This window comes from Ornithodoros turicata, chromosome 7, assembly GCF_037126465.1.
Source record: "Ornithodoros turicata isolate Travis chromosome 7, ASM3712646v1, whole genome shotgun sequence".
NCBI lineage: Eukaryota > Metazoa > Arthropoda > Arachnida > Ixodida > Argasidae > Ornithodoros > Ornithodoros turicata.
Genome location: NC_088207.1, coordinates 14124241 through 14139302, shown reverse-complemented (window position 1 = coordinate 14139302; position 15062 = coordinate 14124241). Strand labels below are relative to the sequence as shown.

The window sequence follows — 15062 nt, the reverse complement described above, 5'->3', positions numbered from 1 at the left end:
TGGCCACGGGATACCGGCGGCACAGAGGGCACTAGGAGCGTGCGCGCATGTGTAGCCGCCGCGGCGGGGCGTCCCACTTACTTGTGCGGTGGCTCTCATGGAGTGCAGACACGAGCTCGGTCACTGCGCCGTTCTCGTGCCTTGGGTCAGTTTGTGCCTGGCTGTCGTCGGGATCGGTCGCACCGTCGCCGCGGGAGTAAAGGTGAGTGATTTGCCGTGCCCGATGTTTCCGCGTTGTTTTACCGCGCTCGTGTTAAGTACCTTTCTCTCATGATCAAGATAATCGCATCAAACTAATTGAGTCTGTGTAGAACAGAGCAGCCCATTTCATATTAGGCAACTACAATAGCACTGCCAGCGTCACTGCTATGAAAACTAACATACGACTAATTGATCTCTCTTTACGACGAAAAATGCTCCACCTTTGCCTGTTCCATGAAATTTTTAACGTAACTCTAAAATCTTCTTTTTTCACACCACCATCGTACATTTCCCTTCGTGTTGATCATCGTCAAAAAGTAGGTGTAGTGCGTTGCTTAACGAGATCATTCCAGGGTTCATTCATTCCCCGCACCTCATCAGAATGGCATAGTTTACCTGGTTCTGTCACTTCGATTACTAATATTTTAGAATTAAAAAACAGCTTGTGCGACCTCTTTCACATATAATGTCATTGTATATTTTCATGTTTATCTCACTAATTTGTTCTTGGCGGAGCTGCTAGTTTATTGTCATTATTTTGCGTCCGCATGTATATCAATTGTTACAGTACTTTGACCTTGCATTGTGCCTTCAGGCTATATGTATAAAAAATAAATAACATAAATGATTGCCGTAATGGATAGGCCTTATTCCCCGTACGCGCATGTTTAGCGTTGTCAGCCTAGCGTTTTGTGATTGTTATCTTGTGTTAGCTGCGTAGTGTTGTGCGGTGACGCTGTGGTTAGGCCTAACTGGTCGCCCCTAAGCCTTCTTCCCGATGTGTACTGTTTTCTCCGTGCTGTTTAGCAGTAGTGCTTAGACCTTTTTCACGTGCTCTGACATGCCTAGACTTGTTGATCAGTGTTGCAATTTTACCTTCCGGTAGTGTCGTGTTGTTCTGTATCTTTCTCGCATAGAGGTATGATGGTGACGCCATCTGGTGTGATGCCTTGCAACTTGGTCGCTACCTGTCGTCGATCTCTGCAACTGCCGGCTGTGAAAGGGCAACATGGCGGTCGCTGGTCACTTGGGTGTTCCGGAGCGGTTTTTCGTCACGGCATCGTTGATTTTCGAATAAATTGTTTCTCTCCACTTTATTTCTATCTACTCTTTTCTTTTTTATGAACACAGGTTGCCGCCAACTCACGGATTGGTCTCGGCACGAGTTAGATGCTCCCCATTAGTGTAATGACTCCCTGGAGGGTGCTGATAAATGTGGGGTGTCCCAGTTAACTCTAACAAACCTCTACCCGACAAACGTCATCGTGACGTTGGTAGACAGACCGAAGCAGATCGGAAGGGGAGAGCTGGGTTCCACGAATTTTCAATTGTTCGCTGCCTCCTATTGAAAGAAAAGTAGTACCGAAGGTCGAGTCCCTTTCAGAGATTATCGTAATCCCCTCAAGACCGTGGCTTTTGTGCGCGACCTTGTTCGCGGCTAGCTTTGAACGTAGTTCATCTCTACCAAATTCGTGGCGCTGTCGAACACTATGACGTCATTTGTTTACAAACAGGTAGAGGTCTATTGCTAATTAAATCGTGTTTAGACCAAGTTGTGTATTGGCGGCAGTCTGTGTCCAGTAATTACTACTGGCGCATGGACGGAGGGCTGCCCGAGCGCTTGCCTTGGATGACGCGTTGTCGGAGGGCTGCGCGTGCGCTTACCGTCGCGCATTTTTCAGCCGGGACCGACTTCTTTCGCGTTTTTTTTCTCGGTTGCTGGCGCGTGAGTGGTGCACACCGGCAACCCCGCCAAGCGGTGCCACCTCGCCCATTATTCTGTCTGGGCAGACTGTTGTGGTAATTTTTCTGCCTGGGCTGATTTCGTTCGCATTTTTTTCCCGTGCGCTGTGGTTGTTGTGTGGGCGGCTTACAACCAAGTATAGACACGCGCGCTGGCAACCCGTTCAATCGGCGCCACGTCGCACCTGTGCCGACTTCATTCACAATTTTTCCGCCTGGGCCGACTTCACTCGCGAATCTTTTTCCGCTCGCGGTGGGTGGTGCATGACCAGTTCACGTGCACGTACATACATACAAAGGACAGCCATACGCAAAAGTACAAATTGAAATATATTTATTAAAGCCAGTTATATACCCAACTGTTTATTAAAGCCAATAGTGCTGGGAATTCTGCCAGTTATGTTGCCATTCAAGTGAAGGAGAAAAACCCGTCAGAAAACCCTTCGCGATCTGCAAGGGAAGAAACACGCGAGACAATACATTTCATATAGTAGACAAGATGCTTACCGCATTTTATTATACAAAAGTCTGAGATTGCTATACGCGACCACCATCATTGCAACACTACCAATTTCGCACACATGGTGAAGGGAAGTGCCTCAGGACGAGAGCCGCCGATATTTCGAACAGAGGTTGTTCTTCTTCTCTGCACTGTCCTCGTGGTGCTTAAGGGTCAGGTATGAGATGTTAATGGTGCATACGAATTGTTGGTAAACAGCCTGGGGGGAAGAAAGGGCCCGCTGAGGCTTTTATGGTCGAAGTTGGATTTGAATTTGAATTAAATTACAGATTCTGATAGATGTAAGTAATTAATCGAATTTCAAACAGAATAAAGACCCTGGAGGACCAAGGGCACACAGAGGGGTGACTGTTACCGTCACGCCTGGGCCGACTTCGTTCGCGACCTTTTTCTGTGTACGGCGGGTGGACGGCCAAATCACCAGTTAATGTAGCGCACAATGAATCACTGGTATGATGCAACAGCGTTGGTGAGGTATCATATAGATAGAATCAAACCCAATGCATACACTATTTTATTTTTGGCAGTCACCATATGATATACACACGTTTTCAATTCATTGGAATTAAAATCTATATCAAGGGACGTGACATTTAGTTAATTCTTAATCACTATGATAACAAGCAGAATTACAACTTTTATTATAACAAGTCTGAGATTCCCATATGGGACCACCATCATTGCAACACTGACATTAGTGGGAGTTTAATTTCAATTAAAATTACAAATGCTGATAGATGTAATGAATTAATTGTGCACAACAGATACTCTGAAAGACCATGGGCACGCAGAGGGATGGCACGAACACAAGAGGAATTAAAACATTATCTTTCTACATCAAATGACACAACCTTTAATTAAAGAGGATATTCTTAATGAATACAATTACAATCAAAATTACAAGTATTATTATAAAAAGTTTGAGATTCTTATACGTGATCACGATTACTGCGACACTGACAACTTCCCCCAACCAATATTATCATCTAGCAGGGACTTTTTTATTAAGTGCTGTAAGGAATTTCGAGCACAACAGGGAATCGAAGTTGCGTATGTTTTGTTCCAACATGACACAACTTTTAAGTAATTAGTTTCTTATTAAATAACCAGCGCAGACTTAAGGAAATAATTTTATTCAGAAACAACACAACACGATCAATAACCAGCACTATTAGAGAACAGTCAACAAGATCAAGCAATCCGACCTCCGTCTGGCTGACCATAACTTTCTTTTTTTCTTTGTAAACATATCCCCCCTCGACAATATCAGAGCAGACCGATTTCCATGCCGCCGCCTCCTCCAACATGCAAACAACAGTTACATGTAGGACATGTGTAATAGCGCACCAATACTGGGTCAATCTATCAAAACGAGAAACATCACAAACTTCATAAATTAACAAATAATCAATTAAAGAAATTTAATTTAATAAATCTGACAAACGCAAATGTAAGAAAATAATTTAATTCATAAGAACAGAGGAAAACAATCAATAGCTAGCACTAATAGAGGACAGTCAACAATATTGGAGCGAACCAGTTTCTCCAAGCGGTGCTTTCTCCAACATGTTAACAATAGATACATAATACTAATTAAAATTTTCAAAGCTAGGCGAACACTATGAAATACAATTTTCATTCTAACAGACACTACAAACCTTACTTGTTTTATGGGTTCATTGGAGGTATCCACACTAACACATAGAACATAGATATGATAGAATGTCAAACGAAGGTAAGCTATCTCCCACTTTTCTCCTGGAGGCCGGGCGGGAATCTCTCTCCCTCTCTCTCTTTCACATTCTTTCCTCGAAACGGTTGGGGGATGCTGTCTTTCTCTCTCTTTCTGTACACCCAAAGCGCATATACTTTGTCCCTCCAGTGTGTGGGGACATTCCTTTCTTCAAAACGGAGACAACTCAGCCAAGTTTGTACAGAGGTGACATTGAACATATAGAGAAAGTCCAAATTATTCAATGATAGAAACAATACTCAATCAAAAAAGTGAGAGACAAATTTAATTACATATATTTTTTTATGATAACCTTGTAACAGGAAGTTCTACATGCAGCAGCCACAAATAAACATAAGCATTCATCTGAAATGAAAATTAGTGCTAAACTTTTTGTACAAAGGAGATAATCAGACAGAACTCAGAAATACATAATAGCCAGGCATAGTTGAGGCTTTCCCAACACAAAGAATATTCGACTCAAGATAATCATTTTTATTACTATCAATCAAGTGAACATCTGACACAAAGACAAGCCAATAATTGATTCAGGCAATCATTTTCAAAGCACGCGAGAAATATTATGCTAACATCATAGAAGCAATGCAAAAAGATGTTATAGACATTCTTTCAATCATACAGTTCCCATTGCTCAAGAGTAAGAGAGCTAGTTCAGCAGGTTGAGAAATATACACATCGTGCAATTTAATTATCAAGATATGAGAAATTTTCACAAAAGGCTAGTGACCTTTTTCCTTTTTTCGTAAGCGAAGATTGATGTATCATTCCTCTGAATTTCAATGACATAAATGTATCGTTTCTTGTGCGTCAATTCTGTCCTTCGAATGTTAAAGTTGTAAAGATCGTGCTTCTCTGTGTTCTGTTGTTGACAGGAGAGAGAGGGAGAGAGAGTTTGTGGGGGTAGTCAACGAAAACCCGTGCTAAACACGTTCGAAATCGGTCTGTTTTTGTTGCGATCCATAGAATTCGCTACAATGATGACAAAATAAATGTATTATTATTTCAATTATGCACTTGTTTATTTTGACAAAGTACAATTGTCCTATTCCAAACTCAGAAGTTTTCATTTGTTGTTTTGATTGATAAATTGAGAATGCATCATAAAATAGTTTGTTATGAGGGGTCGCTTGAATCCAGCATTCATTAATGCAATCGATACGATGTCGCCATATTTGTATCGCTTCAGCAACTCGCATTTAGTTGTCACGAACTTGCACAATCTCTGATTACTGTTTGCTTTCTTTGTATGAAGATTCTTGAATGCGTACAAGAGACTATTAGATGGAAATCGTTCGGTGGTGCACTATAGTTGATATGGTCGTTGATTTTCAATAAGTGACGGTATATCAGATGTTGTACAACAATGTCGAAGTTCTGCTCATTCGACATCCTTGCAACAGCTCGTAGAATAAAATAATTACATAGCCGCCGCTGTGGAACATGTACAAACAAATTCGTAATGGATCGTGCGATATACACCGGTTGTATAAGATAATTTGATCTTACTGCTTTCTTGCTGAATGCAATGCCCTTTGTGATGACTACAATGACATCGAGTGTCGAGTGTGAAGTGGTAAGTAAGGAAGGACCGGGCAGCAGTGAAGACGGTAAAGGAATGAAGGGTTTATTATGGCGTGAGAGAAGATGCCTGTAGATGATGATGGTGATGAAGGCGAGCGATAGCGATGCCGCTACAGGGGTCCCCCCGCCGTCAGATGCGTTGTAGACGCATCCCAAGAGATGGAGTCCAGGAGACGCGCCTGGGAAAGGCTGCTGTTGGGGGCGTGGCGGGTGGCAGGAGCGAGGTATCGAATGGCTTGACGAAGGAGATGCTGTCGGGGGCGGAGAAAGCGAGCTTGACGCGATCGACAGAAATTGTTTCCGCGTGGCCGTCGACATCAAGGACCAGCATCTTCTTAGTGCGAGAGAGGACTCTATAGACCTTATGCGAAACGACTGCCATCTATCGGGAGGAAGGAGCGCAGCCGCCATGTTCAAGGGTAGCGTCCTACAGCTGATCGTAGCCGACTGTCGTGCGTGGACGCTTCTCATCGTTTACATCCGCTATAAGAGCTGCCTTTTGCCACTTCAAAATGACAGAGTGGTCTTCGGACCTTTCTGGTCTTCCCGTGTTGCCTGTAGATTTCACAGAGCAGTACAGTGCGAGCAAATCTTCGTCCAACAAGCACAGGAACCGGAGTTATAATTTCGTAACCGAGTCGTACGTTCTTGTGTCAACACTACGGACGAAGAAACTACCAAGGTACGTTCTTTTCACACTTGTCGTTTCCACGCGCTAAAATGTCTTTTGGTGGTCTCACATACTGCATGAGATTTCGCTCGAAGTATCCCAAGCTTGCACGACGAAAGCCGCAGCGCAAGTGATAATCTAGTTAGACATCGCACGCACATTTTATCTTCAACTTCTTTTGCACTTGTGGTGCGTGCATCACACACCTACAGAACGTCACATCGCACGCGCATTTTATCTTGAACTTCTTTTGCACTTGTGGTGCGTGCATCACGCGCCTACAGCACCTCGCGAAATAATGACAGTGGTTGTATGCTTGTTGATCGCCTCACATGTGAAGTCAATCACGCTCATGAATGGTGTGCTCATCTAGCTCACCGTATTTCACAATTGTCCTATGTGCACAGGATTGCTGACACATATAATCCTTTATTTACAGTGCTGTCCAACCAAGTTACGCCGTGCAATGCAAATGCTACAGGAGCAAAAAGAAAACACAGGCGCCATACACAGTAAACATAACTCTATGTGCAGGGCCAGCTGTTCAGTACGCTCAGTGTAGCTGTCCAGCAGGAAGCGGAGGGTACTGCCACCACCTTCTGGCGGTACTACGGGTCCTATCGAAGCTGAAAAGCCTCGGGTACAATGAACCGCCGCAAGAACTGGCACCAACGGAACTGCCACAACAATGGAGGCGACCACGCACATCAATGGCACCCGAAATTGTTATGAATGTTAACTGGCGTAGAGTTGCAGAAGGTTGCTCAGAAGCCCCTTTGCCATGCAGGCTCTATGACACTCGTAAGCGTGTGCGCACGGAGGACCAAAAGCGAGAGGCCTCACAGACACTAGCAGTCAGGTTACAAGAAGCAGGTTGCAGTACTAGTCTTGTGGATGTTCTCGGTTCAGCCTCAAGTTGTTCGTATGTTGACACGAGTTTTGGACGAGCCCCCCGTGGCTCTACAATGGATGTTCAGTTGTCCCCTCTCCCACCAGATTATACTGCACTGGTTTCCCTTGGGAGACTTCATGCTGTACAATCTGGTCCCATACCAATCTTCACCTTATTTAAGGATGAACCACAGTGGACGCCTCCTCAAGATGTGGCTCACGTCTCGACTCTGAAGGTAATGTTACAATGTTACAACGGTTTAAATGCAGTGTAGCTTAAACTTGCCTGAAAACATCTCATTTGGACAATTTTCGCAATTATCTGCTATAATGACTTAAGCGGCCCTTTAAAAGGATGCTTTCACACTGTAATATCTGGAAAAATTTCGAACAAAAAAAAAAAAGAACAACATTGGCCGGTATGTCTTGCAGAATGTTGTTTGTAATAATCTGCATGGTGGCATTCCAGATTCTTCTTTTGCATATGAAGTGTAAAATTTCAGTTGCACCATTATTGCAGAGGACCATTCAATGTTGTGACGTGATGTGTAGACAATATTTGTGCAGCTGAATATTAACATGTTTTTCAGAACATATGTTTGTCAGAAGAAGAGGCAAGGGATATGGAAAGGGACACCAGGCAGCAGTTCAGCAGCTCTCTATGGCAAAAAGCACGGCTAAATAGGCTGACAGCATCAAGATTCGACATGGTGCTGAGACGTAAGCAACCGTGGACAAATGTTGGACTTCGAAATGTTGTTCGGCCTAAGTCGTTTACGTCATTAGCGGTGAGGTATGGAATTTCAAGCGAGGGGAAAGCAGTTGCCAGGTACACCGAAGTGATGGAACGTCTTGGCCATAATGTCATGGTTCAGAACTGTGGACTAATGGTCAGGCCAGGCAGTCCCTGGCTGGCAGCCACACCTGATCGTGTTATTTATGACCATCATGAGCAGCCTTCATATGGACTGTTGGAGGTGAAATGCCCCTGGACGAAGAGATCCACGACTCTGGAGGATGCCCTCGAAGATTCCCAGTTCTGTATAGAAATTGTGGACGGTAAACCCAGACTGAAGGAGACCAGTGTGTACTACCCCCAGGTCATGGGGCAAATGTATTGTGCAAACATGAGGTGGAGTCACTTTGTTGTGTATTCTTCAGGATGGATTATCATTACACGTGTGGATTTTTCAGATTCAGCCTGGTCAGAAATGAAAAGAAAGTTGGATAGCTTTTATTTTAATGACGCTCTGCCATTTATTGTTCAAGTTGAGCAGGCAAACTGCATGTGAACTGTGCACGACTATTCTTCCATTATTTTTTCGACTGTACATTGAACACAGATTTATTTTTGAACAAATGTCCTTTAAAAGTTCTTAGGTTACATATTCAAGCAGGGTCAGGGATTACATGACGTACTATACATCGGGAGTGACTCCTTAACTATACATGCTCGGCATTTCCTAAGCAATCTAGTCAGTGTGCCTTACTTGGAATAAAGTTGGAACAGTTTCATCTGAATAGTCTTCACTTAGAACACTCAGGCACGATTTCACCAAACACCGGTTAACTTTGAACCGAGATCAAATGTTGCTAAAACTTGAAGTTACTGCTCAATTTTTTTTACAAACGTCAGTTGGTGACGCGATGAATGTTTCAGTGACAATAACTCCCTTTAGTGAAACACTGTTAAGGGATCGCTCATCCCTGTTCAGGTGTTAATCGGCGTTGGTGAAACAGGGTCTTGCGTGTCATGATTCCTTTACAACTGTGCAATTCAGCTATCTTTTATCAGAGATGATTGAAAGTTAGTCAGTATAACACACACAGTCCACAGCTGATTGATCAGGGGAGCCATTGTTATGGGTATGCGACGATCGAATATGTGGAAGTTTTTGATCCTTTGAATTCTGCGCTCAACGTGAATACGGAGTGACGCTATTGCTTCAGTTTCCAGCACGTCCTCTTCTGCAAACTGTTGTTGTCTCAGAAATGGTGGTATGTTCAGCTCCACTTTCAGTGGTTCCAGAAGGTCACCGATTGTGAAGCCTTTGTCTGCCATGACGACATCTCCCTCCGTAAACGGGAGTGAAAGAAATCCACTTTTCTTGACAAGTTCTCTATCCGAGATGGATCCTGTAGCCAGAGCTGACACAAATGTGACAAGGCCATCTGGTGATATTCCAACCAGACCTTTGAATGTGTTGCATGATTTATAGTTTGAGTATGTCTCAGACTGTAGAACAAAAGAACTTGGGACTTCACACCTTATTTCTGTGGCGTCAATGATGACCCGTGTCCTTGGATACTTATCCACAAAGGCTGGTGGCATGTTCTTGTCAACAATTTCCCGGGTGGCCCATAGTGGTAGCTCACACAGACGTAGGTACAAGAAGTTTATCCAGTCAGTGCAGAGTCTGCTCACGGTGCTCTGGTGGATGCCAAAACGATGCCCGAGGTCTTTTTGGAACAGTCCAAGCTTTAGTCTGACCATCACTAGGAACAACTGGTCCTCTGTGCTGAGAACAGTTTTTCGACCCCGCCGGGAAAATGTTGGTTGGTCGTCACATGGCATACCCTCGTCTTGTGATGCTGGGCCAAGGTAGTCAAGAACGGCTTTGAAGACTCCATAGCTGGGCAGCCCAGTGTAAAATTGAAAGCTGTCATCATCATCCTTAAATCTCTCAACGGAAAATTCTGCGGGCACAGCTTCATACTTTCTACACCTTTCCTGGAGCAGCTCATTTTCCCTTTGCAGTTTCGCTATTGTTGATTTTGCTTCTTTCAATTCTCGCTGCAGCTCTTGTATTTGCCTTTCTTCCTTTGTCAGCACGTTTTCATTTTCATTCTGTTGCTGCATGTTGTAGGTTAGGCTTGGATCGCTTTGCCCCCCCCTGTGCGTTGTTCATGGTGTCAAACACAGTGTCCGCGGCTAGTGAAGCATTTTCTATGGGTGACAATGCGCCCTCGTTCTGCTGTACCTCTCGTAGCGGTCTTGCTCTAGCTTTTTGTGGCCTTGGCGGTATGGTTCTCTGCAGTGGAGCTCTACGCTTCTTTGGCAGCTCACGAAATGAAAACACAGAAGGGATGACTCCGTCATGTAGTATCCTCCGCCCACTGGCAACATTCCTTACGAAGTCATCAGCAATGAAGTGGTTCGAACAGATGCGAGCTGTGTCTACGTCGAAGTCTGGAACACGCTTTATGGCAACGAGCCACTTTTTCCGGAGCTCTTTGTCTGCTGGAAAACAGTGAAAAGAGACCTGTAACCAAAAAACCAGAAACATTGCGGTGTGATGATCAATTAGCAATGTACTAGCAGGTATGTGTTATATATAGGCACCCATAAATGAGCACCAAAAAAGAAACCGACTGTGCACGCATAGTATGCGTAATTTATTCTGTCGAGATTCGCGCCTAATGTACGTACCAGACGTGTTTAATGCCATCGTTGTGTATAATCCGAAACGTAAAGAGCGAATTTATTCGCAACGGCTAGGGAGTCCACGTTTCGGAACAACAAATAAATTAATGATAATGAATGGGGAAATTCGCGTTGGTTTCGGACAAACCGTCCGCAAAAGGCTGATTAAGTTACAGGACACCTTGGCTTCCGTTGCAAGCTTATAAAAGTTGGAGAACGCACAGTGAAAGGGGAGCCAGCCTACGCACTGGCGGGAAGGCACTCGAACGGACAATTTGTCTTGTGCAGTGCTTGTCAGTTTGGGTACTGTTGCTACTTTACTCTCGTGTCGGTATCCTCACCCTTACTTTCCTCACCCGATGAACCCTTCCCAGCCATGTGGAATTGTTGACATTTCTCACGCATGTTAAGTCATTCGAGTACGAAACAGATTTCGCTCACCTTGCTTCCGTCCTCTCCAATATTTCCACTCTGAGTGCAACGTGGAACGACACAGTATGACGGCATCGCCACGCAAATCAACAAAATTAGCTTGAATAAATTCACAAACCAGCAAAATAGCCAAAATTCGCTGACTGCATAGTCCTCGCTTACAAATGCGCCATCAAAGAACCCTTGAACATGGCGGACGGCCTCCTGTTGACGGCGGCGCCCGACAGATGTCTCTGAATTCCGCATATGGTCTATAGGGTCTTGAGTACGGGGCGTCCAGGCACCTGCGACAAGAAGGAACCTGGAGGAAAACATGAGATACTGTCGACAAAGTGTCTGGGACGTAGTAGCTGCGAGATTAAGGGTATCGTGGAGGACTTGGCCTGATGGACCTAAAAATGTCTCGGAGTAAAGAGACATAGTCAGAGCGGTCTGTTGGGTTTGTGTCTAAAGGTGACGAGGTGAGCTGGGAGGCGAAGCGGGGTCCCAAAGACGAGTTCAGCAGGAGAGCAGCCTAGATCCGGCTTAAGACACACCAGTAAGAGGAGCAAGATGAGGGTGAGGGCGTGAAACCACTTGTCAGGACTGTGAAGAGCGCAAAAACTGCCCTTCAGACGCTGGTGAAAGCGCTCGACAAGGCCGTTAGCGCAAGGATGGTATGTACCCACACAACCACCAATGTCCAGAGGACGTCCTGAAATGGTCGGAATATCTTTGTCAGAAAGTGACGTAAATAGGAGGTCTTCTAGATGTCTATTTGCGATGTCCGTTGCGACAATAAAAGCGTACATCCTGTAGATATCCTACAGTTATCCTGTGGCTTATGTCTCATGTCAAATCAGAAGTTGCGATTGAAATCATTTGGTTTTAATTCCCAAAGTATGTAGTGGGTGTAATTCTCTCCCGACTTGCATGCCACTTTAATAATACAATGTACGTATATTGTATAGCAACAAGGCAAAATAGCTAAGCTCTATTGACATGCTACACAAATATTTTAAGAATTAGCCCAAGACTCATTTTATTTCTGATTACTTGATTTAATGTTTTTGCGTAGTTATACATGCAGATCTCTTGGATGATCCATTCTTACTGGCGTTAAGCACGGAGTCTTGCCTCAATCGGATCTCACTAATGAATGATTTAACACTTTTTGCGTGTCGTTCCAAACAGCACAGAGCACAAAAGGATATGTACAACAGCATATTAAAATGGATAATGTCAAGCGCCACTGTGGTTGCACAGTCCTTTGACAAATTTCACTGCAATATTTGTGCAGAAACGTCTGAGCAGATAAGTCGAAGTTACACAGGGATTGAAGCATTGCCCGTCACTCACTCTTGGCGTATTGTGTATGGCGAGACAAAACAGTAGATGTCATAAGACTCTTCAGCGCAGTTAGAGAGCTCGAATATCAAGTAACTTCACTTTTCCACTACCTTAGAGGGAATTCAAATACTGCAACAACAACAACAACTTTATTTTCGACCTTGGAGACCTGGAGAGCAAATACTGCAGTTATTGCCCTTTATTTGGTTTCTGTGTCTTCAACACACTATTTAGGAAATTGTCAAAAGTGCGCAAACGTGTGCAAATAATTCATGCTCAAACATAAAAATAAATAAATAAAATAGTAAAACGAATAAATAAATTAAATAAACATATACCCAAAGTTTACAAAGTTGTGCACACAACTCCAAATACCTGTGTATTGCAAAAACTGGTTGTGCAATACGATAGTTCCTGGCTTTAGTTATGTTGCGAGACGTGAGCTTCCCGGTCTTTGAAACCGAAACTTAACTATAGCCGCAGTGCTGTCATCATAACATGCGACCAAGCAGCATCAACTCGGAGTCTGTTTTCAACTTGGAAACGTCTGTTGGCGTGTTAGCGTCTTCGCAGCTTGGTGAATTGAGTTTCCTCCTGTCCTTCAACTCTTTCGACCGTATAAAAATGTGAATGTCTTTTCATCTGTGTAGTGATGTGCTTCCTTATGCATTTTGTTCCTGAAGCGTTGTAGAAGCTCTATTACAACAAAGGGGAAGTGGCGTGTGTAGGACAGGTGACCTCCAAGTCGCAAGTCTGAACCAGGAGGTGTAGTAATGACCAGATATTTATCTATAGTTATCTGAACTGCATTCATGATGTGTACTCGTGCTCCACTCGAAGCTCTCAAAATCTCTAGTATTACCAACGTGATCTTGCCATGTTTATCTGATGCAATAGTGCATGAAATTGCTATGTTCTGTGTAAACACTTCTGTGGCAAATCTGTTTCAGTACAATTGCCTACTTAAGCTATGCCTCCAATATTCTTTGGTGGCAGTTACTGTCTATACTACATGTCAGCTCTACCCTGTGATATCTTCATGTTAGGATGGGAGCAATTTTCACTTTTTTGGTGTACCAAAGTGCCTGGGCTAGCTCGCATCTATATACCCTTTACGGTACTGGTATAACTTAATTAACCGCTTTCGTTACTCAGGATACTCACCCACTTAGATGAAACACCAATTCCTAGATCTAGCTGCTCATTCCAAGAACTGATGTTAACATGATACATTGTTAGCTAGCTCGTTGCCAAGTGATATACAGATGAGGTTTTTTGAGTGGGAGTACATAAACAAAATACAGAAACCGACACTGAAGATTTGATTTGTACAAGCTTTTGCGTGGAGGTCCACGCTTCCTCAGGTACTCCCCTCTTCGTGTACGCTTCTGAGTGGGAGTACAAAATATTCAATAAAATGTCTTCTCATAGTGAACAGGCTTATGTGATGGAACAGCTTGTATTATAAGATGTATACACAGCATACGGGGGCAGGGGGCATACTGCAGTAACGTTCTGGAATGTCCGGAAAAACATCCTGAGATGCCTAGAAAAATATCCTGAAAATGTCATAAAGGAAGCGACCAGGATTGCCCAAATCAAGTCCCCGGCTGTTGCAATGGCAGTACGAATGATGTCCAATAGGATGTCATCCGGACAATCCGGGATATCTTACGGACATTTGATTGTCCAGTTGGTGACGTCATATTGACATCCTCAGGATGTGCCTTGGTTGTGTGGGTAGTGGTTCGAGTGCGCCTGGACCCAAGAAGACAGTAGAGCTCGTGGAATAGACAGGATTCAAACTGTGCCCCACGGTCCATGACTATTTGGTCTGGGGCCGTCTGGGCCCCCAAAAGTTTAGCAATCCGAGGTAGCGGTAGACCTGTCGAAGAATGGTTGGTCTCAGGAAGTCTCGCAGCATTTTTGGATGTTGATGATGATGCCGTATTCTTTCAATCGAGCGAACAACTGGCGTAGGTGGGGGCAATGTTGGTCGGGGCTCGTGCTGGCAACCAGGATGTCGCCCATATGCGCAAACACGAACGAAAGCCGCCTGAAGACAGAATCAATAAATCGTTGAAATATTTGAGCTACGTTCTTGAGTCCGAAGGGCGTTCGAACGAACTCAAATAGCCCAAATGGGGTTGGCACAGCTGTCTTGTGGACATCTTCGGGAGTCATAGGAATTTGGTAGTAGGCCCTTGTTGAATCTGTTTTGGAGAAGAGGGTAGTACGTTGGAGATTTACGGCGAAGTCTTCAATGTTTAGCAGAGGGTATCGATCGGGTAGCGTGGAAAGGCTGAGCGCGCGATAGTCACCACATGGTCGCCAGTCCCAGGTCTTCTTGGGGACCATATGCAGTAGTGATGACCAGTTGCTTGAGGATGGTCTCACAACCCTGATGTTGATCATGTGCTGGAATTCTGCCTTGGCAATTACTAGCTTCTCAGGAGCTAAATGGCGGAAACGAAACCGGTTGGCTGGAGGTGATGATGCGGCGGACTACATCAGGCTT

At 44.3% G+C, this 15062-nt stretch overlaps 1 protein-coding gene and 1 long non-coding RNA gene across 2 annotated transcripts; one reads left to right on the top strand and one right to left on the bottom strand.

The window, feature by feature from the left end:
- Positions 1-7208: 7208 nt before the first annotated feature.
- LOC135399565 (uncharacterized) lies at positions 7209-7999 on the top strand. Its single transcript, XR_010424342.1, has 3 exons — positions 7209-7390; positions 7465-7595; positions 7950-7999. It is a non-coding gene; the product is annotated as an uncharacterized LOC135399565 (long non-coding RNA).
- Positions 8000-9136: 1137 nt separating this feature from the next.
- LOC135400479 (uncharacterized) lies at positions 9137-10219 on the bottom strand. Its single transcript, XM_064632310.1, has one exon. The coding sequence runs from the start codon at positions 10217-10219 to the stop codon at positions 9137-9139; it is 1083 nt and encodes a 360-aa protein (XP_064488380.1).
- Between the last annotated feature and the right edge of the window lie 4843 nt (positions 10220-15062).

What these genes read in the sequence shown, in the direction of transcription:
- LOC135400479 (XM_064632310.1), bottom strand. Translation starts at nt 10,219, where the DNA reads ATGCAGCAACAGAATGAAAATGAAAACGTGCTGACAAAGGAAGAAAGG.